This window comes from Salvelinus fontinalis, chromosome 3 (genome assembly GCF_029448725.1).
Source record: "Salvelinus fontinalis isolate EN_2023a chromosome 3, ASM2944872v1, whole genome shotgun sequence".
NCBI classification, from domain to species: Eukaryota; Metazoa; Chordata; class Actinopteri; order Salmoniformes; family Salmonidae; genus Salvelinus; species Salvelinus fontinalis.
Window position 1 is genome coordinate 60,430,911 of NC_074667.1, and position 25,753 is coordinate 60,456,663.

The window sequence follows — 25,753 nt, forward strand, 5'->3', positions numbered from 1 at the left end:
AACACAACACAGATATACTCTCTCACACTCAACACAGATATACTCTCTCACACTCAACACAACACAGATATACTCTCTCACACTCAACACAGATATACTCTCTCACACTCATCACAACACAGATATACTCTCTCTCACTCAACACAGATATACTCTCTCACACTCAACTCAACACAGATATACTCTCTCACACTCAACACAGATATACTCTCTCACACTCAACACAACACAGATATACTCTCTCACACTCAACACAACACAGATATACTCTCTCACACTCAACACAGATATACTCTCTCACACTCAACACAGATATACTCTCTCACACTCAACACAGATATACTCTCTCACACTCAACACAACACAGATATACTCTCTCACACTCAACACAGATATACTCTCTCACACTCAACACAACACAGATATACTCTCTCACACTCAACACAGATATACTCTCTCACACTCAACACAGATATACTCTCTCACACTCATCACAACACAGATATACTCTCTCTCACTCAACACAGATATACTCTCTCACACTCAACACAGATATACTCTCTCACACTCAACACAACACAGATATACTCTCTCACACTCAACTCAACACAGATATACTCTCTCACACTCAACACAACACAGATATACTCTCTCACACTCATCACAACACAGATATACTCTCTCACACTCAACTCAACACAGATATACTCTCTCACACTCAACACAGATATACTCTCTCACACTCAACACAGATATACTCTCTCACACACAACACAGATATACTCTCTCACACTCAACACAACACAGATATACTCTCTCACACACAACACAACACAGATATACTCTCTCACACTCAACACAACACAGATATACTCTCTCACACTCAACACAACACAGATATACTCTCTCACACTCAACACAGATATACTCTCTCACACTCAACACAGATATACTCTCTCACACTCAACACAACACAGATATACTCTCTCACACTCAACACAGATATACTCTCTCACACTCAACACAACACAGATATACTCTCTCACACTCAACACAACACAGATATACTCTCTCACACTCAACACAACACAGATATACTCTCTCACACTCAACACAGATATACTCTCTCACACTCAACACAACACAGATATACTCTCTCACACTCAACACAGATATACTCTCTCACACTCAACACAGATATACTCTCTCACACTCATCACAACACAGATATACTCTCTCACACTCAACACAGATATACTCTCTCACACTCAACACAACACAGATATACTCTCTCACACTCAACACAACACAGATATACTCTCTCACACTCAACACAACACAGATATACTCTCTCACACACAACACAGATATACTCTCTCACACTCAACACAACACAGATATACTCTCTCACACTCATCACAACACAGATATACTCTCTCACACTCAACACAACACAGATATACTCTCTCACACTCAACACAGATATACTCTCTCACACTCATCACAACACAGATATACTCTCTCACACTCAACACAGATATACTCTCTCACACTCAACACAGATATACTCTCTCACACTCAACACAGATATACTCTCTCACACTCAACACAGATATACTCTCTCACACACAACACAGATATACTCTCTCACACTCAACACAAACACAGATATACTCTCTCACACTCAACACAGATATACTCTCTCACACTCAACACAACACAGATATACTCTCTCACACTCAACACAGATATACTCTCTCACACTCAACACAACACAGATATACTCTCTCACACTCAACACAACACAGATATACTCTCTCACACTCAACACAGATATACTCTCTCTCACTCAACACAACACAGATATACTCTCTCACACTCAACACAACACAGATATACTCTCTCACACTCAACACAGATATACTCTCTCTCACTCAACACAACACAGATATACTCTCTCACACTCAACACAGATATACTCTCTCACACTCAACTCAACACAGATATACTCTCTCACACTCAACACAACACAGATATACTCTCTCACACTCAACACAACACAGATATACTCTCTCACACTCAACACAGATATACTCTCTCTCACTCAACACAAACACAGATATACTCTCTCACACTCAACACAGATATACTCTCTCACACACAACACAGATATACTCTCTCACACACAACACAGATATACTCTCTCACACTCAACACAGATATACTCTCTCACACACAACACAGATATACTCTCTCACACTCAACACAGATATACTCTCTCACACTCAACACAACACAGATATACTCTCTCACACTCAACACAACACAGATATACTCTCTCACACTCAACACAGATATACTCTCTCTCACTCAACACAACACAGATATACTCTCTCACACTCAACACAACACAGATATACTCTCTCACACTCAACACAGATATACTCTCTCTCACTCAACACAACACAGATATACTCTCTCACACTCAACACAGATATACTCTCTCACACTCAACTCAACACAGATATACTCTCTCACACTCAACACAACACAGATATACTCTCTCACACTCAACACAACACAGATATACTCTCTCACACTCAACACAGATATACTCTCTCTCACTCAACACAAACACAGATATACTCTCTCACACTCAACACAGATATACTCTCTCACACACAACACAGATATACTCTCTCACACTCAACACAGATATACTCTCTCACACTCAACACAACACAGATATACTCTCTCTCACTCAACACAGATATACTCTCTCACACACAACACAACACAGATATACTCTCTCACACTCAACTCAACACAGATATACTCTCTCACACTCAACACAACACAGATATACTCTCTCACACTCAACACAGATATACTCTCTCACACACAACACAGATATACTCTCTCACACACAACACAACACAGATATACTCTCTCACACTCAACACAACACAGATATACTCTCTCACACTCAACTCAACACAGATATACTCTCTCACACTCAACACAACACAGATATACTCTCTCACACTCAACACAGATATACTCTCTCACACTCAACACAACACAGATATACTCTCTCACACTCAACACAGATATACTCTCTCACACTCAACACAACACAGATATACTCTCTCACACTCAACACAACACAGATATACTCTCTCACACTCAACACAGATATACTCTCTCACACACAACACAGATATACTCTCTCACACACAACACAAACACAGATATACTCTCTCACACTCAACACAACACAGATATACTCTCTCACACTCAACTCAACACAGATATACTCTCTCACACTCAACACAACACAGATATACTCTCTCACACTCAACACAGATATACTCTCTCACACTCAACACAACACAGATATACTCTCTCACACTCAACACAGATATACTCTCTCACACTCAACACAGATATACTCTCTCACACTCAACTCAACACAGATATACTCTCTCACACTCAACACAACACAGATATACTCTCTCACACTCAACACAGATATACTCTCTCACACTCAACACAACACAGATATACTCTCTCACACTCAACACAGATATACTCTCTCACACTCAACACAGATATACTCTCTCACACTCAACTCAACACAGATATACTCTCTCACACTCAACACAACACAGATATACTCTCTCACACTCAACACAGATATACTCTCTCACACTCAACACAGATATACTCTCTCACACTCAACACAACACAGATATACTCTCTCACACACAACACAAACACAGATATACTCTCTCACACACAACACAAACACAGATATACTCTCTCACACTCAACACAACACAGATATACTCTCTCACACACAACACAAACACAGATATACTCTCTCACACTCAACACAGATATACTCTCTCACACTCATCACAACACAGATATACTCTCTCACACTCAACACAAATATACTCTCTCACACTCAACACAGATATACTCTCTCACACTCAACACAACACAGATATACTCTCTCACACTCAACACAACACAGATATACTCTCTCACACTCAACACAACACAGATATACTCTCTCACACTCATCACAACACAGATATACTCTCTCACACTCAACACAACACAGATATACTCTCTCACACTCATCACAGATATACTCTCTCACACTCAACACAGATATACTCTCTCACACTCAACACAGATATACTCTCTCACACTCAACACAACACAGATATACTCTCTCACACTCAACACAGATATACTCTCTCACACTCAACACAGATATACTCTCTCACACACAACACAACACAGATATACTCTCTCACACACAACACAAACACAGATATACTCTCTCACACTCAACACAGATATACTCTCTCACACTCAACACAACACAGATATACTCTCTCACACTCAACACAGATATACTCTCTCACACTCAACTCAACACAGATATACTCTCTCACACTCAACACAGATATACTCTCTCACACTCAACACAGATATACTCTCTCACACACAACACAACACAGATATACTCTCTCACACTCAACTCAACACAGATATACTCTCTCACACTCAACACAGATATACTCTCTCACACTCAACACAACACAGATATACTCTCTCACACTCAACACAGATATACTCTCTCACACACAACACAACACAGATATACTCTCTCACACTCAACTCAACACAGATATACTCTCTCACACTCAACACAGATATACTCTCTCACACACAACACAACACAGATATACTCTCTCACACTCAACACAGATATACTCTCTCACACACAACACAACACAGATATACTCTCTCACACACAACACAAACACAGATATACTCTCTCACACTCAACACAGATATACTCTCTCACACTCAACACAGATATACTCTCTCACACTCAACACAACACAGATATACTCTCTCACACTCAACACAACACAGATATACTCTCTCACACTCAACACAACACAGATATACTCTCTCACACTCAACACAGATATACTCTCTCACACTCAACACAGATATACTCTCTCACACTCAACACAGATATACTCTCTCACACTCAACACAGATATACTCTCTCACACTCAACACAACACAGATATACTCTCTCACACTCAACACAGATATACTCTCTCACACTCAACACAGATATACTCTCTCACACTCAACACAGATATACTCTCTCACACACAACACAGATATACTCTCTCACACTCAACACAGATATACTCTCTCACACTCAGCACAGATATACTCTCTCACACTCAACACAACACAGATATACTCTCTCTCACTCAACACAACACAGATATACTCTCTCACACTCAACACAACACAGATATACTCTCTCACACTCAACACAGATATACTCTCTCACACTCAACACAACACAGATATACTCTCTCACACTCAACACAGATATACTCTCTCACACTCAACACAGATATACTCTCTCACACTCAACACAACACAGATATACTCTCTCACACTCAACACAGATATACTCTCTCACACTCAACACAACACAGATATACTCTCTCACACTCAACACAGATATACTCTCTCACACTCAACACAGATATACTCTCTCACACTCAACACAACACAGATATACTCTCTCACACTCAACACAACACAGATATACTCTCTCACACTCAACACAGATATACTCTCTCACACTCAACACAACACAGATATACTCTCTCACACTCAACACAGATATACTCTCTCACACTCAACACAACACAGATATACTCTCTCACACTCAACACAGATATACTCTCTCACACTCAACACAACACAGATATACTCTCTCACACTCAACACAACACAGATATACTCTCTCACACTCAACACAGATATACTCTCTCACACTCAACACAACACAGATATACTCTCTCACACTCAACACAGATATACTCTCTCACACTCAACACAGATATACTCTCTCACACACAACACAGATATACTCTCTCACACTCAACACAACACAGATATACTCTCTCACACACAACACAACACAGATATACTCTCTCACACTCAACACAACACAGATATACTCTCTCACACTCAACACAACACAGATATACTCTCTCACACTCAACACAGATATACTCTCTCACACACAACACAGATATACTCTCTCACACTCAACACAACACAGATATACTCTCTCACACTCAACACAACACAGATATACTCTCTCACACTCAACACAACACAGATATACTCTCTCACACTCATCACAACACAGATATACTCTCTCACACTCAACACAGATATACTCTCTCACACTCAACACAACACAGATATACTCTCTCACACTCAACACAGATATACTCTCTCACACTCAACACAACACAGATATACTCTCTCACAACACAGATATACTCTCTCACACTCAACTCAACACAGATATACTCTCTCACACTCATCACAACACAGATATACTCTCTCACACTCAACACATATATACTCTCTCACACTCAACACAACACAGATATACTCTCTCACACTCAACACATATATACTCTCTCACACTCAACTCAACACAGATATACTCTCTCACACTCAACACAGATATACTCTCTCACACTCAACACAACACAGATATACTCTCTCACACTCAACACAGATATACTCTCTCACACTCAACACAACACAGATATACTCTCTCACACTCAACTCAACACAGATATACTCTCTCACACTCAACACAACACAGATATACTCTCTCACAACACAGATATACTCTCTCACACTCAACACAGATATACTCTCTCACACTCAACACAACACAGATATACTCTCTCACACTCAACACAACACAGATATACTCTCTCACACTCAACTCAACACAGATATACTCTCTCACACTCAACACAACACAGATATACTCTCTCACACTCAACACAGATATACTCTCTCACACAACACAGATATACTCTCTCACACTCAACACAGATATACTCTCTCACACTCAACACAGATATACTCTCTCACACTCAACACAGATATACTCTCTCTCACTCAACACAGATATACTCTCTCACACTCAACACAACACAGATATACTCTCTCACACTCATCACAACACAGATATACTCTCTCACACTCAACACAACACAGATATACTCTCTCACACTCAACACAGATATACTCTCTCACACTCAACTCAACACAGATATACTCTCTCACACTCAACACAACACAGATATACTCTCTCACACTCAACACAACACAGATATACTCTCTCACACTCAACACAGATATACTCTCTCACACTCAACACAACACAGATATACTCTCTCACACTCAACACAACACAGATATACTCTCTCACACTCAACACAGATATACTCTCTCACACTCAACACAACACAGATATACTCTCTCACACTCAACACAGATATACTCTCTCACACTCATCACAACACAGATATACTCTCTCTCACTCAACACAGATATACTCTCTCACACTCAACTCAACACAGATATACTCTCTCACACTCAACACAGATATACTCTCTCACACTCAACACAACACAGATATACTCTCTCACACTCAACACAGATATACTCTCTCACACTCAACACAACACAGATATACTCTCTCACACTCAACACAGATATACTCTCTCACACTCAACACAGATATACTCTCTCACACTCAACACAACACAGATATACTCTCTCACACTCAACACAGATATACTCTCTCACACTCATCACAACACAGATATACTCTCTCACACTCAACACAGATATACTCTCTCACACTCAACACAGATATACTCTCTCACACTCAACACAACACAGATATACTCTCTCACACTCAACTCAACACAGATATACTCTCTCACACTCAACACAACACAGATATACTCTCTCACACTCAACACAACACAGATATACTCTCTCACACTCATCACAACACAGATATACTCTCTCACACTCAACTCAACACAGATATACTCTCTCACACTCAACACAACACAGATATACTCTCTCACACTCATCACAACACAGATATACTCTCTCACACTCAACTCAACACAGATATACTCTCTCACACTCAACACAACACAGATATACTCTCTCACACTCAACACAACACAGATATACTCTCTCACACTCATCACAACACAGATATACTCTCTCACACTCAACTCAACACAGATATACTCTCTCACACTCAACACAGATATACTCTCTCACACTCAACACAGATATACTCTCTCACACACAACACAGATATACTCTCTCACACTCAACACAACACAGATATACTCTCTCACACTCAACACAACACAGATATACTCTCTCACACTCAACACAACACAGATATACTCTCTCACACTCAACACAGATATACTCTCTCACACACAACACAGATATACTCTCTCACACTCAACACAACACAGATATACTCTCTCACACTCAACACAACACAGATATACTCTCTCACACTCAACACAACACAGATATACTCTCTCACACTCAACACAACACAGATATACTCTCTCACACTCAACACAACACAGATATACTCTCTCACACTCAACACAGATATACTCTCTCACACTCATCACAACACAGATATACTCTCTCACACTCAACACAGATATACTCTCTCACACTCAACACAACACAGATATACTCTCTCACACTCAACACAGATATACTCTCTCACACTCAACACAACACAGATATACTCTCTCACACTCAACTCAACACAGATATACTCTCTCACACTCATCACAACACAGATATACTCTCTCACACTCAACTCAACACAGATATACTCTCTCACACTCAACACAGATATACTCTCTCACACTCAACACAACACAGATATACTCTCTCACACTCAACACAGATATACTCTCTCACACTCAACACAACACAGATATACTCTCTCACACTCAACACAGATATACTCTCTCACACTCAACACAACACAGATATACTCTCTCACACTCAACTCAACACAGATATACTCTCTCACACTCAACACAACACAGATATACTCTCTCACACTCAACTCAACACAGATATACTCTCTCACACTCAACACAACACAGATATACTCTCTCACACTCAACACAGATATACTCTCTCACACTCAACACAACACAGATATACTCTCTCACACTCAACACAGATATACTCTCTCACACTCAACACAGATATACTCTCTCACACTCAACACAGATATACTCTCTCTCACTCAACACAGATATACTCTCTCACACTCAACACAACACAGATATACTCTCTCACACTCAACACAACACAGATATACTCTCTCACACTCAACACAGATATACTCTCTCACACTCAACACAACACAGATATACTCTCTCACACTCAACACAGATATACTCTCTCACACTCAACACAGATATACTCTCTCACACTCAACACAGATATACTCTCTCACACTCAACACAGATATACTCTCTCTCACTCAACACAGATATACTCTCTCACACTCAACACAACACAGATATACTCTCTCACACTCATCACAACACAGATATACTCTCTCACACTCAACACAACACAGATATACTCTCTCACACTCAACACAGATATACTCTCTCACACTCAACTCAACACAGATATACTCTCTCACACTCAACACAACACAGATATACTCTCTCACACTCAACACAACACAGATATACTCTCTCACACTCAACACAGATATACTCTCTCACACTCAACACAACACAGATATACTCTCTCACACTCAACACAGATATACTCTCTCACACTCAACACAGATATACTCTCTCACACTCAACACAACACAGATATACTCTCTCACACACAACACAGATATACTCTCTCACACTCAACACAGATATACTCTCTCACACTCATCACAACACAGATATACTCTCTCTCACTCAACACAGATATACTCTCTCACACTCAACACAACACAGATATACTCTCTCACACTCAACTCAACACAGATATACTCTCTCACACTCAACACAACACAGATATACTCTCTCACACTCAACTCAACACAGATATACTCTCTCACACTCAACACAACACAGATATACTCTCTCACACTCAACACAGATATACTCTCTCACACTCAACACAACACAGATATACTCTCTCACACTCAACACAGATATACTCTCTCACACTCAACACAGATATAGTCTCTCACACTCAACACAGATATACTCTCTCTCACTCAACACAGATATACTCTCTCACACTCAACACAACACAGATATACTCTCTCACACTCAACACAACACAGATATACTCTCTCACACTCAACACAGATATACTCTCTCACACTCAACACAACACAGATATACTCTCTCACACTCAACACAGATATACTCTCTCACACTCAACACAGATATACTCTCTCACACTCAACACAGATATACTCTCTCACACTCAACACAGATATACTCTCTCACACTCAACACAACACAGATATACTCTCTCACACTCAACACAACACAGATATACTCTCTCACACTCAACACAGATATACTCTCTCACACTCAACTCAACACAGATATACTCTCTCACACTCAACACAACACAGATATACTCTCTCACACTCAACACAACACAGATATACTCTCTCACACTCAACACAGATATACTCTCTCACACTCAACACAACACAGATATACTCTCTCACACTCAACACAACACAGATATACTCTCTCACACTCAACACAGATATACTCTCTCACACTCAACACAACACAGATATACTCTCTCACACTCAACACAGATATACTCTCTCACACTCATCACAACACAGATATACTCTCTCTCACTCAACACAGATATACTCTCTCACACTCAACTCAACACAGATATACTCTCTCACACTCAACACAGATATACTCTCTCACACTCAACACAACACAGATATACTCTCTCACACTCAACACAGATATACTCTCTCACACTCAACACAACACAGATATACTCTCTCACACTCAACACAGATATACTCTCTCACACTCAACACAGATATACTCTCTCACACTCAACACAACACAGATATACTCTCTCACACTCAACACAGATATACTCTCTCACACTCATCACAACACAGATATACTCTCTCTCACTCAACACAGATATACTCTCTCACACTCAACACAGATATACTCTCTCACACTCAACACAACACAGATATACTCTCTCACACTCAACTCAACACAGATATACTCTCTCACACTCAACACAACACAGATATACTCTCTCACACTCAACACAACACAGATATACTCTCTCACACTCATCACAACACAGATATACTCTCTCACACTCAACTCAACACAGATATACTCTCTCACACTCAACACAACACAGATATACTCTCTCACACTCATCACAACACAGATATACTCTCTCACACTCAACTCAACACAGATATACTCTCTCACACTCAACACAACACAGATATACTCTCTCACACTCAACACAACACAGATATACTCTCTCACACTCATCACAACACAGATATACTCTCTCACACTCAACTCAACACAGATATACTCTCTCACACTCAACACAGATATACTCTCTCACACTCAACACAGATATACTCTCTCACACACAACACAGATATACTCTCTCACACTCAACACAACACAGATATACTCTCTCACACTCAACACAACACAGATATACTCTCTCACACTCAACACAACACAGATATACTCTCTCACACTCAACACAGATATACTCTCTCACACACAACACAGATATACTCTCTCACACTCAACACAACACAGATATACTCTCTCACACTCAACACAACACAGATATACTCTCTCACACTCAACACAACACAGATATACTCTCTCACACTCAACACAACACAGATATACTCTCTCACACTCAACACAACACAGATATACTCTCTCACACTCAACACAGATATACTCTCTCACACTCATCACAACACAGATATACTCTCTCACACTCAACACAGATATACTCTCTCACACTCAACACAACACAGATATACTCTCTCACACTCAACACAGATATACTCTCTCACACTCAACACAACACAGATATACTCTCTCACACTCAACTCAACACAGATATACTCTCTCACACTCATCACAACACAGATATACTCTCTCACACTCAACTCAACACAGATATACTCTCTCACACTCAACACAGATATACTCTCTCACACTCAACACAACACAGATATACTCTCTCACACTCAACACAGATATACTCTCTCACACTCAACACAACACAGATATACTCTCTCACACTCAACACAGATATACTCTCTCACACTCAACACAACACAGATATACTCTCTCACACTCAACTCAACACAGATATACTCTCTCACACTCAACACAACACAGATATACTCTCTCACACTCAACTCAACACAGATATACTCTCTCACACTCAACACAACACAGATATACTCTCTCACACTCAACACAGATATACTCTCTCACACTCAACACAACACAGATATACTCTCTCACACTCAACACAGATATACTCTCTCACACTCAACACAGATATAGTCTCTCACACTCAACACAGATATACTCTCTCTCACTCAACACAGATATACTCTCTCACACTCAACACAACACAGATATACTCTCTCACACTCAACACAACACAGATATACTCTCTCACACTCAACACAGATATACTCTCTCACACTCAACACAACACAGATATACTCTCTCACACTCAACACAGATATACTCTCTCACACTCAACACAGATATACTCTCTCACACTCAACACAGATATACTCTCTCACACTCAACACAGATATACTCTCTCTCACTCAACACAGATATACTCTCTCACACTCAACACAACACAGATATACTCTCTCACACTCATCACAACACAGATATACTCTCTCACACTCAACACAACACAGATATACTCTCTCACACTCAACACAGATATACTCTCTCACACTCAACTCAACACAGATATACTCTCTCACACTCAACACAACACAGATATACTCTCTCACACTCAACACAACACAGATATACTCTCTCACACTCAACACAGATATACTCTCTCACACTCAACACAACACAGATATACTCTCTCACACTCAACACAGATATACTCTCTCACACTCAACACAGATATACTCTCTCACACTCAACACAACACAGATATACTCTCTCACACACAACACAGATATACTCTCTCACACTCAACACAGATATACTCTCTCACACTCATCACAACACAGATATACTCTCTCTCACTCAACACAGATATACTCTCTCACACTCAACACAACACAGATATACTCTCTCACACTCAACTCAACACAGATATACTCTCTCACACTCAACACAACACAGATATACTCTCTCACACTCAACTCAACACAGATATACTCTCTCACACTCAACACAACACAGATATACTCTCTCACACTCAACACAGATATACTCTCTCACACTCAACACAACACAGATATACTCTCTCACACTCAACACAGATATACTCTCTCACACTCAACACAGATATAGTCTCTCACACTCAACACAGATATACTCTCTCTCACTCAACACAGATATACTCTCTCACACTCAACACAACACAGATATACTCTCTCACACTCAACACAACACAGATATACTCTCTCACACTCAACACAGATATACTCTCTCACACTCAACACAACACAGATATACTCTCTCACACTCAACACAGATATACTCTCTCACACTCAACACAGATATACTCTCTCACACTCAACACAGATATACTCTCTCACACTCAACACAGATATACTCTCTCTCACTCAACACAGATATACTCTCTCACACTCAACACAACACAGATATACTCTCTCACACTCATCACAACACAGATATACTCTCTCACACTCAACACAACACAGATATACTCTCTCACACTCAACACAGATATACTCTCTCACACTCAACTCAACACAGATATACTCTCTCACACTCAACACAACACAGATATACTCTCTCACACTCAACACAACACAGATATACTCTCTCACACTCAACACAGATATACTCTCTCACACTCAACACAACACAGATATACTCTCTCACACTCAACACAGATATACTCTCTCACACTCAACACAGATATACTCTCTCACACTCAACACAACACAGATATACTCTCTCACACACAACACAGATATACTCTCTCACACTCAACACAGATATACTCTCTCACACTCATCACAACACAGATATACTCTCTCTCACTCAACACAGATATACTCTCTCACACTCAACACAGATATACTCTCTCACACTCAACACAACACAGATATACTCTCTCACACTCAACACAACACAGATATACTCTCTCACACTCAACACAGATATACTCTCTCACACTCAACTCAACACAGATATACTCTCTCACACTCAACACAACACAGATATACTCTCTCACACTCATCACAACACAGATATACTCTCTCACACTCAACTCAACACAGATATACTCTCTCACACTCAACACAGATATACTCTCTCACACTCAACACAACACAGATATACTCTCTCACACTCAACACAACACAGATATACTCTCTCACACTCAACTCAACACAGATATACTCTCTCACACTCAACACAACACAGATATACTCTCTCACACTCAACTCAACACAGATATACTCTCTCACACTCAACTCAACACAGATATACTCTCTCACACTCAACACAACACAGATATACTCTCTCACACTCAACACAACACAGATATACTCTCTCACACTCAACACAACACAGATATACTCTCTCACACTCAACACAGATATACTCTCTCACACTCAACACAGATATACTCTCTCACACTCAACACAACACAGATATACTCTCTCACACTCATCACAACACAGATATACTCTCTCACACTCAACACAACACAGATATACTCTCTCACACTCAACACAACACAGATATACTCTCTCACACTCAACACAACACAGATATACTCTCTCACACTCAACACAACACAGATATACTCTCTCACACTCATCACAACACAGATATACTCTCTCACACTCAACACAACACAGATATACTCTCTCACACTCAACACAACACAGATATACTCTCTCACACTCAACACAACACAGATATACTCTCTCACACTCAACACAACACAGATATACTCTCTCACACTCAACACAACACAGATATACTCTCTCACACTCATCACAACACAGATATACTCTCTCACACTCAACACAACACAGATATACTCTCTCACACTCAACACAGATATACTCTCTCACACTCAACACAACACAGATATACTCTCTCACACTCAACACAACACAGATATACTCTCTCACACTCAACACAGATATACTCTCTCACACTCAACACAGATATACTCTCTCACACTCAACACAGATATACTCTCTCACACACAACACAACACAGATATACTCTCTCACACTCAACACAGATATACTCTCTCACACTCAACACAACACAGATATACTCTCTCACACTCAACACAGATATACTCTCTCACACACAACACAACACAGATATACTCTCTCACACTCAACACAGATATACTCTCTCACACTCAACACAACACAGATATACTCTCTCACACTCAACACAACACAGATATACTCTCTCACACTCAACACAGATATACTCTCTCACACTCAACACAGATATACTCTCTCACACTCAACACAGCACAGATATACTCTCTCACACACAACACAGATATACTCTCTCACACTCAACACAGATATACTCTCTCACAACACAGATATACTCTCTCACACTCAACACAGATATACTCTCTCACAACACAGATATACTCTCTCACACTCAACACAAACACACACGTTTGCACACACTGTTGTACTAAAGCTCATGTCTAGACAAACATAAAAGCCCGTCTCAGCTGTGATAATCTGTGAGAAAGTGATGTTCTGTAATTCACTGTATTTCTGAGGGGGCTAACCTGACCTCAACAAGACATAAATCATGGACACATTCCCTTGGTCCATAAAGCCTAGAACGTGTGGGATTGAACATATAACCCTGCAATATCTCCTATACAACTTGATTACCAGGCTGTATAAAGAGAGGATTTAGGGATTACCTTATATTCTATTCACAGTTTATGAAGGCATCATTATGACAGCATTGCACCTTATTATGATGGATCGCAACCTACCATCTCTGCTGTGTGTGTGTGTGTGTGTGTGTGTGTGTGTGTGTGTGTGTGTGTGTGTGTGTGTGTGTGTGTGTGTGTGTGTGTGTGTGTGTGTGTGTGTGTGTGTGTGTGTGTGTGTGTGCACGCGCACGCGCACGCAAATACCGGCTATTGATCTCGGTGGCATCCACAGACCCAGGGCCAGCTCTATAAAGGTGTTGTACAGCAGTGTGCACCCAAAGGTCGCTGTGTTAGCTAACTGAGGCTAACTAGCTCTGATTATCATTGCACTTTAAATGCTCCATTATGGCCTCGCTAAAGTAATTACAGCATAATGCATGACAGGGGGATAACACACACTGCAACGCCCTTTGAACCCCACAGACTTTGGTCCACACACACACACACTGGCGTAGCAACACATGTAACTTCCCCAGCATCTTCTACAGACCTGAGCAGACCAGCAACTTTAGAGTTCAGAAGTGCATCACTCAACTACAGAACAGTTAGTTAGCCTCAACTAGCCTCAGCCTCAAGTCAGTTAACAGAACAGTTAGTTAGCCTCAACTAGCCTCAGCCTCAAGTCAGTTAACAGAACAGTTAGTTAGCCTCAACTAGCCTCAGCCTCAAGTCAGTTAACAGAACAGTTAGTTAACCTCAACTAGCCTCAGCCTCAAGTCAGTTAACAGAACAGTTAGTTAACCTCAACTAGCCTCAGCCTCAAGTCAGTTAACAGAACAGTTAGTTAACCTCAACTAGCCTCAGCCTCAAGTCAGTTAACAGAACAGTTAGTTAACCTCAACTAGCCTCAGCCTCAAGTCAGTTAACAGAACAGTTAGTTAACCTCAACTAGCCTCAGCCTCAAGTCAGTTAACAGAACAGTTAGTTAACCTCAACTAGCCTCAGCCTCAAGTCAGTTAACAGAACAGTTAGTTAACCTCAACTAGCCTCAGCCTCAAGTCAGTTAACAGAACAGTTAGTTAACCTCAACTAGCCTCAGCCTCAAGTCAGTTAACAGAACAGTTAGTTAACCTCAACTAGCCTCAGCCTCAAGTCAGTTAACAGAACAGTTAGCAGAACAGTTAACCATCAGCTGAGAGTCTCTAGTCCAGTTAGAGAGGAACATAGACCATTCCGTATGTTGCAGTCCAGCCAAGGTGCATACTGTCCATCGAAGAAGCTTACTGTACAAGGTGCATACTGTGCATTGAAGAAGCTTACTGTACAAGGTGCATACTGTGCATCGGAGAAGCTTACTGTACAAGGTGCATACTGTGCATCGGAGAAGCTTACTGTACAAGGTGCATACTGTGCATTGAAGAAGCTTACTGTACAAGGTGCATACTGTGCATCGGAGAAGCTTACTGTACAAGGTGCATACTGTGCATTGAAGAAGCTTACTGTACAAGGTGCATACTGTGCATCGGAGAAGCTTACTGTACAATGTGCATACTGTGCATTGAAGAAGCTTACTGTACAAGGTGCATACTGTGCATTGAAGAAGCTTACTGTACAAGGTGCATACTGTGCATCGGAGAAGCTTACTGTACAATGTGCATACTGTGCATCGGAGAAGCTTACTGTACAATGTGCATACTGTGCATCGGAGAAGCTTACTGTACAAGGTGCATACTGTGCATCGGAGAAGCTTACTGTACAATGTGCATACTGTGCATCGGAGAAGCTTACTGTACAAGGGGCATACTGTGCATCGGAGAAGCTTACTGTACAATGTGCATACTGTGCATCGGAGAAGCTTACTGTACAAGGTGCATACTGTGCATCGGAGAAGCTTACTGTACAAGGTGCAAGAGATGGTCAATAAAGAGTTAATGATAACTTTTCACATAATTCATTTGAACAACCTTTTTCCAGAGAGCTGGCTCACACTTATATAGGGAACTTCATTCACCACCAATGTGTAGCACTTATCTGCAAGAAACGTCTGGCATGATAATGAAGTTGATCTACTCAGTTTGCACAACATGGCTGCCTTGGTCTGTCTGTATATGATGTGGCATCACTGATCTTAGTGTACTTGAATGTATAAGTATTTAAACAGTTTTTCACTTCTTGTTCTTGGCACAGATGGATGAGGTCATCGATGACATCATCAGCATGCAGTCGAGCTATGATGACATCCAGCAGTACATTGACCCTGTTCAGATGTCCAACACAGTAAGTATTATACCATACAGTCAGTACATTTTCAACCTAAGTGGGATTGTCAAGGATTGAACACTTCTGAACTGGGTTGAATTGACTATTCCAGGGGTTAGGTGGGTTAGGTGGGTTAGGTGGGTGTGTGTCGAGATGGATGGATAGATAGGACTAATATACTGAAGAAAAATAAACCGCTCAAAAAAATAAAGGGAACACTTAAACAACACAATGTAACTCCAAGTCAATCACACTTCTGTGAAATCAAACTGTCCACTTAGGAAGCAACACTGATTGACAATACATTTCACATGCTGTTGTGCAAATGGAATAGACAACAGGTGGAAATTATAGGCAATTAGCAAGACACCCGCAATAAAGGAGTGGTTTTGCAGGTGGTGACCACAGACCACTTCTCAGTTCCTATGCTTCCTGGCTCATGTTTTGGTCACTTTTGAATGCTGGCGGTGCTTTCACTCTAGTGGTAGCATGAGACGGAGTCTACAACCCACACATGTGGCTCAGGTAGTGCAGCTCATCCAGGATGGCACATCAATGCGAGCTGTGTCAAGAAGGTTTGCTGTGTCTGTCAGCGTAGTGTCCAGAGCATGGAGGCGCTACCAGGAGACAGGCCAGTACATCAGGAGACGTGGAGGAGGCCGTAGGAAGGCAACAACCCAGCAGCAGTACCGCTACCTCCACCTTTGTGCAAGGAGGATCACTGCCAGATCCCTGCAAAATGACCTCCAGCAGGGTGGTATGAGGGCCCGACGTCCACAGGTGGGGGTTGTGCTTACAGCCCAACACCGTGCAGGACGTTTGGCATTTGCCAGAGAACACCAAGATTGGCAAATTCGCCACTGGCGCCCTGTGCTCTTCACAGATGAAAGCAGGTTCACACTGAGCACATGAGCACATGTGACAGACGTGACAGAGTCTGGAGACGCCGTGGAGAACGTTCTGCTGCCTGCAACATCCTCCAGCATGACTGGTTTGGCGGTGGGACAGTCATGGTGTGGGGTGGCATTTCTTTGGGGGGTCGCACAGCCCTCCATGTGCTCGCCAGAGGTAGCCTGACTGCCATTAGGTACCGAGATGAGATCCTCAGACCCCTTGTGAGACTATATGCTGGTGCGGTTGGCCCTGGGTTCCTCCTAATACAAGACAATGCTAGACCTCATGTGGCTGGAGTGTGTCAGCAGTTCCTGCAAGAGGTAGTCATTGATGCTATGGACTGGCCCGCCCGTTCCCCAGACCTGAATCCAACTGAGCACATCTGGGACATCATGTCTCGCTCCATCCACCAACGCCACGTTGCACTACAGACTGTCCAGGAGTTGGCGGATGCTTTAGTAGGTCTGGGAGGAGATCCCTCAGGAGACCATCCGCCACCTCATCAGGAGCATGCCCAGGCGTTGTAAGGTGGTCATACAGGCACGTGGAGGCCACACACACTACTGAGCCTCATTTTTACTTGTTTTAAGGACATTACGTCAAAGTTGGATCAGTCTGTAGTGTGGTTTTCCACTTTAATTTTGAGTGTGACTCCAAATCCAGACCTCCATGGGTTGATACATTTGATTTCCATTGATAATTTTTGTGTGATTTTGTTGTCCGCACATTCAACTATGTAAAGAAAAAAGTATTTAATAAGAATATTTCATTCATTCAGATCTAGGATGTGTTATTTTAGTGTTCCCTTTATTTTTTTGAGCAGTGTATAAACGCAAATGCAACCATTTCAACGATTTTAGTTACAGTTCATATAAGGAAATCAATTGAAATTAATTAATTAGGCCCTAATCTATAGATTTCACATGACTGGGCAGGGGTGCAGACATGGGTGGTCCTGGGAGGGCATAGGCCCACCCACTTGGGAGCCAGGCCCAGCCAATCAAAATGAGCTATTCCCCACAAAATGGCTTTATTACAGACAGACTCCTTAATTTCATCAGCTGTCCGGGTGGCTGGTCTCAGACGATCCCACAGGTGAAGAAACCAGAAGTGGAGGTCCTGGGCTGCCATGGTTACACGTGATCTGCGGTTGTGAGGCCGGTTGGACGTACCGCCAAATTCTCTAAAATGACGTTGGAGAACGCTTATGGTAGAGAAATGAACATTACATTTTCTGGCAACAGCTCTGGTGGACATTCCTGCAGTCAGCATGCCGATTGCACACTCCCTCAAACCTTAAGACATCAATGGAATTGTGTTGTGTGACAAAACTGTACATTTTAGAGTCCCCAGTACAAGGTGCACCTGTGTAATGATCTTGCAGTTTAATCAGCTTCTTAATATGCCACACCTGTCAGGTGGATGGATTCTCTTGGTAAAGGAGAACTGCTCACTAACAGGGATGTTTTATTTCAGCTCATGGGACCAACACTTTACATGTTGCGTTTATATTTTTGTTCAGTGTAGTGTATGATCTGCCCTTTACGTACTCCTCTTGACGTTCCTCTACCCATCTCTCACCACTTTCTGCCTCTCCCGTGTCCTTTCTCACCCCTCTATCTACCTCTATCACCCGTCTCTCACCCCTCTCTCACCCCTGTCTTACCCCTCTCTGTTCTATTTTGGTCCCAGTCCACCCCTCCCTGTGTGAGTCAATGGGGTGATTATGCCGACTCATCAGTACTAAGGCTGTGACTGGGCTCTGAGGGGAGAAAGAGACGCGTTGTTCCGTTTATCAGAATCCCTCCATCTGAAGCTACAGACTCTTCTGTATGTTTGTGTCCTATCTGAGAACTACTGTTGTTTGTGTCCTATCTGAGAACTACTGTTGTTTGTGTCCTATCTGAGAACTACTGTTGTTTGTGTCCTATCTGAGAACTACTGTTGTTTGTGTCCTATCTGAGAACTACTGTTGTTTGTGTCCTATCTGAGAACTACTGTTGTTTGTGTCCTATCTGAGAACTACTGTTGTTTGTGTCCTATCTGAGAACTACTGTTGTTTGTGTCCTATCTGAGAACTACTGTTGTTGTTATTACTGTTGCATTTAGCTTCCCAAACTTCAAAATGGCCGATATTTGATGTTGGCGGGGGGGCAGTGGGCCTGTGGTTTTTTGTTCCTCAGTGTTTAATGAATAACTGCTAATCTATATTGGCTTCAATTAGCTGTCTGCTGCTGCTGCCTTCCCACCTCAGGGGAAACCTTCAGTTGTTTTAAAGGACTCTAAGTAGTTCATTGATTTTAAATTATTGACGTGAAGTGCTGCAGTTTTGAAAGAGAGAGGAAGAGGGGCATTCCTAGCCCTAAAAAAGTCTGTGGTCTGAGAGCGTCTTTCTTCGAGCAGAAGCACAGAGCTCTGGGTTTTAAAGGAATGGCTCCGAATGAACAATTAAACCACCGCTAGGTAGAGTACAACTTGTTTACAAGGCATTTGGAAAGAGAGGAAGAGGGAAGGAGAGGTGGAGGAGAAGGAGGAGGGGAATGGGGGAAAAACAGGCTGAAAGTCCAGTTAGGGGAAAGTTCATTGTATAGCCGAGAGGTAGAAGAGAGAGGGATTTGGTGAGATTGGTTAGTCTCTGAAGAGGGCTGGGGCGAGCCAGTGAGTCAGTGTGAGAGACTAAGAGGGAGACGTATCCAGAGAAGGACGAAAGGAGGAAGGAGATGAATAAGACGTATGCCATCGTGGAGGTGATAGATGGGGAACAGATCCAACTGGTAAGAGGTCTGCGCTCTGGTTTGTGTGTGTGTCTGTGTGTGTGCATGCATTTGTGTGTGTGGTTGGGAAATATGAGGTTTGTGTATTTGTTCCCCCATCTTGGTCAGTAGTGAGGCAGGAGAGTTAGGAGAGTTATGCCCCCCTCCCTCATGACCCCTCTCTGGATTGGCTGGGGCTGGGGCAGGGCGGGTCATCTCTAACTCCCAGCCTCGAGTCTCTGATTAGGGGATGAGTCTAGTCCTCAGGCCCCTGGGGCTGCAGGCTGGAGGCTGGAAGGAAGCAGCACTTTGATATGGAGCGGTTGAGCTGAGCCCTATCGCTGTGGGCAAACTTCCAGTGAGGGACACGCTCGGCCATTAGAGAGAGAACTGCATGGGACATTAACTGTCTGGCATGACAGCGTAAAGGTCACTGTGTGTGTGTGTGTGTGTGTGTGTGTGTGTGTGTGTGTGTGTGTGTGTGTGTGTGTGTGTGTGTGTGTGTGTGTGTGTGTGTGTGTGTGTGGAATGGAAGGGCATTCTCTGGGTTTATCTCTTGGTGTTCCTGGTTCAGTTGATTGGCTCTTGATCACTCAGTACTGTGTGTGTTGTGTTGGGTGTGTGTGATTACATAATATTCAATATCATAGTCATTGATTAGATTTAGCTATTTGGAAATTGATTGCCCGTCCAGGAGCTAAACTGAGCGGTGTGATTTGCATCCTGGGACAGTGGTATAAAGTGGCTCTGTGCATGGATTCAGCTGTCTGTATGGAGTATTGATGGTGAGGGAGATAAGGTATTCCCATCGCATTGCTACAATTTTGCACCAGATGTGCAACAAATCAGCGAAGAAGATTTTTTTAGTTCTGTAGATACTTAATATGCAGACCTCTAAACAGTTATGCTGTTCTCTCTGTCAAGGTCTCTGTGCTCTGCTGAGATGTTTATAATGAGATCCCTCAGGGCTAATGTCAGTTACCTTACAAATCTTCTCTCTGCTTTTGGAGGTTCTTTCCTCGTTAACTTTCCTTAAACACTGAGTTTTCCCCTAATGAATGAAACTCATCTGCTAATCCGTGAGCAGGATTATCATGGTATACTCCCTGGAATCTGTGAGTTTAAGGAAAGCTTGGGAACGCCACTGAGAGAATGCCAGGCATGACTGACTTGCGAGAGTGAGAGTTTGTTATAAATGGACATTATCGGGTCATGCTGATTGTGTGTAGGATGGGAGACAGTCACAGAGAGGGGAGAGGAAGGGACAAGGAGAGGAGAGGGTTACACCTAACTCTTAACTTCATGTCCCAGATTTAAGATAACGGAGAGGAAGACCCTACTGAAGACGTCATTTCCTTTTGATCAGTGTACTGTAGATCTGTTTGCTTGATGAGTGATCAGAGGTCTCCGTCCACTTAGCGGTCTGTTTTGAGCCTGTGGTTTAACTGTGTGCATGTGTGAGTGAGACCGGGCTGCTCGTCAGTAGTCTCAGTGATAAGGTATCTACCTCTCCTATCAGTCAAGCCTCATTAGTATTGCAAAGGAGATATTCAGCCACATCCTCTTGTGTGGAATTCAAAGTGTTTCTTTATTATTGGAGGTTTCATCTTCAAATCCCTTATCAGGGTGCTTGACTAGTAGTAGCCCATAGGGCCTGCTACGTAACCTCTACACAACCTCTACACAACCTCTACAGAGGAGACCGCAAGTCTTCCAAACAGAGGCTGGGCTAGAGATATGGTCAGAGAATAAAGCTGTAGAGATAAGAAGAGAGACCGATAGTCAATAATTGTGTGTCTGTCAGAGCAGAGGCAGTTAGAGGCAGTAGTTTCCAGGTGTGATATTGGCCTGTTATCTTCTGCTATCTGCTCTTTACAGCCACTAAACATGTAACACACTGTGTGTTTATTAAGTTCCCTCAGGCTCAGAGGGCTAACCAGGGTTACGCACAATATGATGCCATATAACTCCCAGGAGACACTGCCTTCACCATTCTGTCTTCGAATTCTCTCCGTCTCCCCCTCTCTCTGTCTCTCTCTGTCTCTCGCTCTAAATTCAATTTAATTCAAAGGGCTTTATTGGCATGGGAAACATATGTTTACATTGCCAAAGCAAGTGAAATGGATAATAAACAAAAGTGAAATAAACAATAAAAAATGAACACTAAATATTACACTCCAGTTCCAATGGAATAGAGACATTTCAAATGTCATGTTATGGCTATATACAGTGTTGTAACAATGTGCAAAATGGAAAATAAATCAACATAAATATGGGTTGTATTTACAATGGTGTTTGTTCTTCACTAGTTGCTATTTTCTTGTGGCAACCGTTCACAAATATTGCTGCTGTGATGGTATTTCACCCAATAGATATGAGAGTTTATTAAAATTGGATTTGTTTTCATATTCTTTATGGGTCTGTGTAACCTGAGGGAAATATGTCACTCTGTCTCACTCTCTCTGTCGCTCTCTGTCTCTCTCTCTCTCTCTCAATCAGTTAATTGAGGGTGATCTCAGGAAACAGTGTTTATGGAAAAGAAATGTGTTCCTAGGTTGTGTTTCGTGCTTCGTTTCCTGAATTCTGTTGTGTATCAGGCTATCAAACAACCGCCAGGACTTAACGTGGGGTCTAAACTGCCCTGAAAATAGAGTGCCTTGTAAGAATAGTTTATCTAACTATCATTTCCCCATCTGAAGGATGTGCTTGGTGTCAGTGTTGGAACCCATTCTTCATTGAACTTGATAGGAGAGTAAGTGACTAGTCATTTGTAAGAGATTAAGTGAAGATACTTCATCTGAAGTATTAGCATGCATAACCCCTGTTTAACCCTTCAATCTCCTCTTTCCATGGATTCTCCTCTCACAAAGAGAGTGACCCCAATGACCAATCCTCTGTGTTATTGATATTATAGAGTGTAGGTTATGCGATGCTCATTCTGATGTGTCCCCTCCTCAGCTCCCTCTGTCCAGCAGTCACCTGGACGTGTACACGGGCCCTGGGATGACCGGTCAATCCATCGCCATGACCAGCAACTCCTGCCCTGCCAACCTGGCCATCAAACGAGAGCTGACGGGTAGGACCAATCACAGCCGCAGGCACAGCCATGGCAACCAATCAGAGACAAGCTTAGACACACAGCAACCACACAGCTCTCAGAGAAATAGCAACCAATCAGAGAGAGACCTGCAGGCCAAAATGGTTTCCTACCAGTTTTCCCACCTGGTTTTCGAGGTCTCAATCAGATGCTGAGTAAACCAGGGTATAAGAGGAGGCTGGTGGGAGGAGCTATAGGAGGACGGGCTCATTGTAATGGCTGGAATGGAATGAATGGAACGCTATCAAACACATGGAAACCACATGTTTCACTCCATGCCATTATAAGGAGCCCGTCCTTTTACAGCTCCTCCCACCAGCCTCCTCTGCAGGGTCTATTTTTCTCAAAACGACGGGTTCATTGAACGTCACTTCTGCTGTGATGAAATTAAATTAATAAATGAAGCAATGTAGTTCTTCATTGACAGTTACGGGGAAACACTGTATCCCAGTTGAGTGAGTTAAAGTGATCTGCACACTCTCTATCACCCCAAACTACAAACAGACGTCACACTCTCTATCACCCCAAACTACAAACAGAAATCACACTTACTACACACTCTTTCACACATGTGCATCCTAATGCACATTTGACACACACACAAATGAATATGCGTGCT

The 25,753-nt window shown here is 42.0% G+C and overlaps 1 protein-coding gene across 4 annotated transcripts in view; it reads left to right on the forward strand.

Annotated features, from left to right (window-relative positions):
• The window catches only part of LOC129851248 (transcription factor EB-like), a 77,619-nt gene that overhangs the window by 41,065 nt on the left and 10,801 nt on the right, over positions 1-25,753 (forward strand). For all 4 annotated transcript variants that reach the window (XM_055917662.1, XM_055917660.1, XM_055917661.1 and 1 more), the window contains 2 exons: positions 18,319-18,408; positions 24,996-25,113. In XM_055917662.1, the coding sequence (XP_055773637.1) occupies positions 18,319-18,408; positions 24,996-25,113 (208 nt within the window). The remainder of the gene's footprint in view (positions 1-18,318; positions 18,409-24,995; positions 25,114-25,753) is intronic.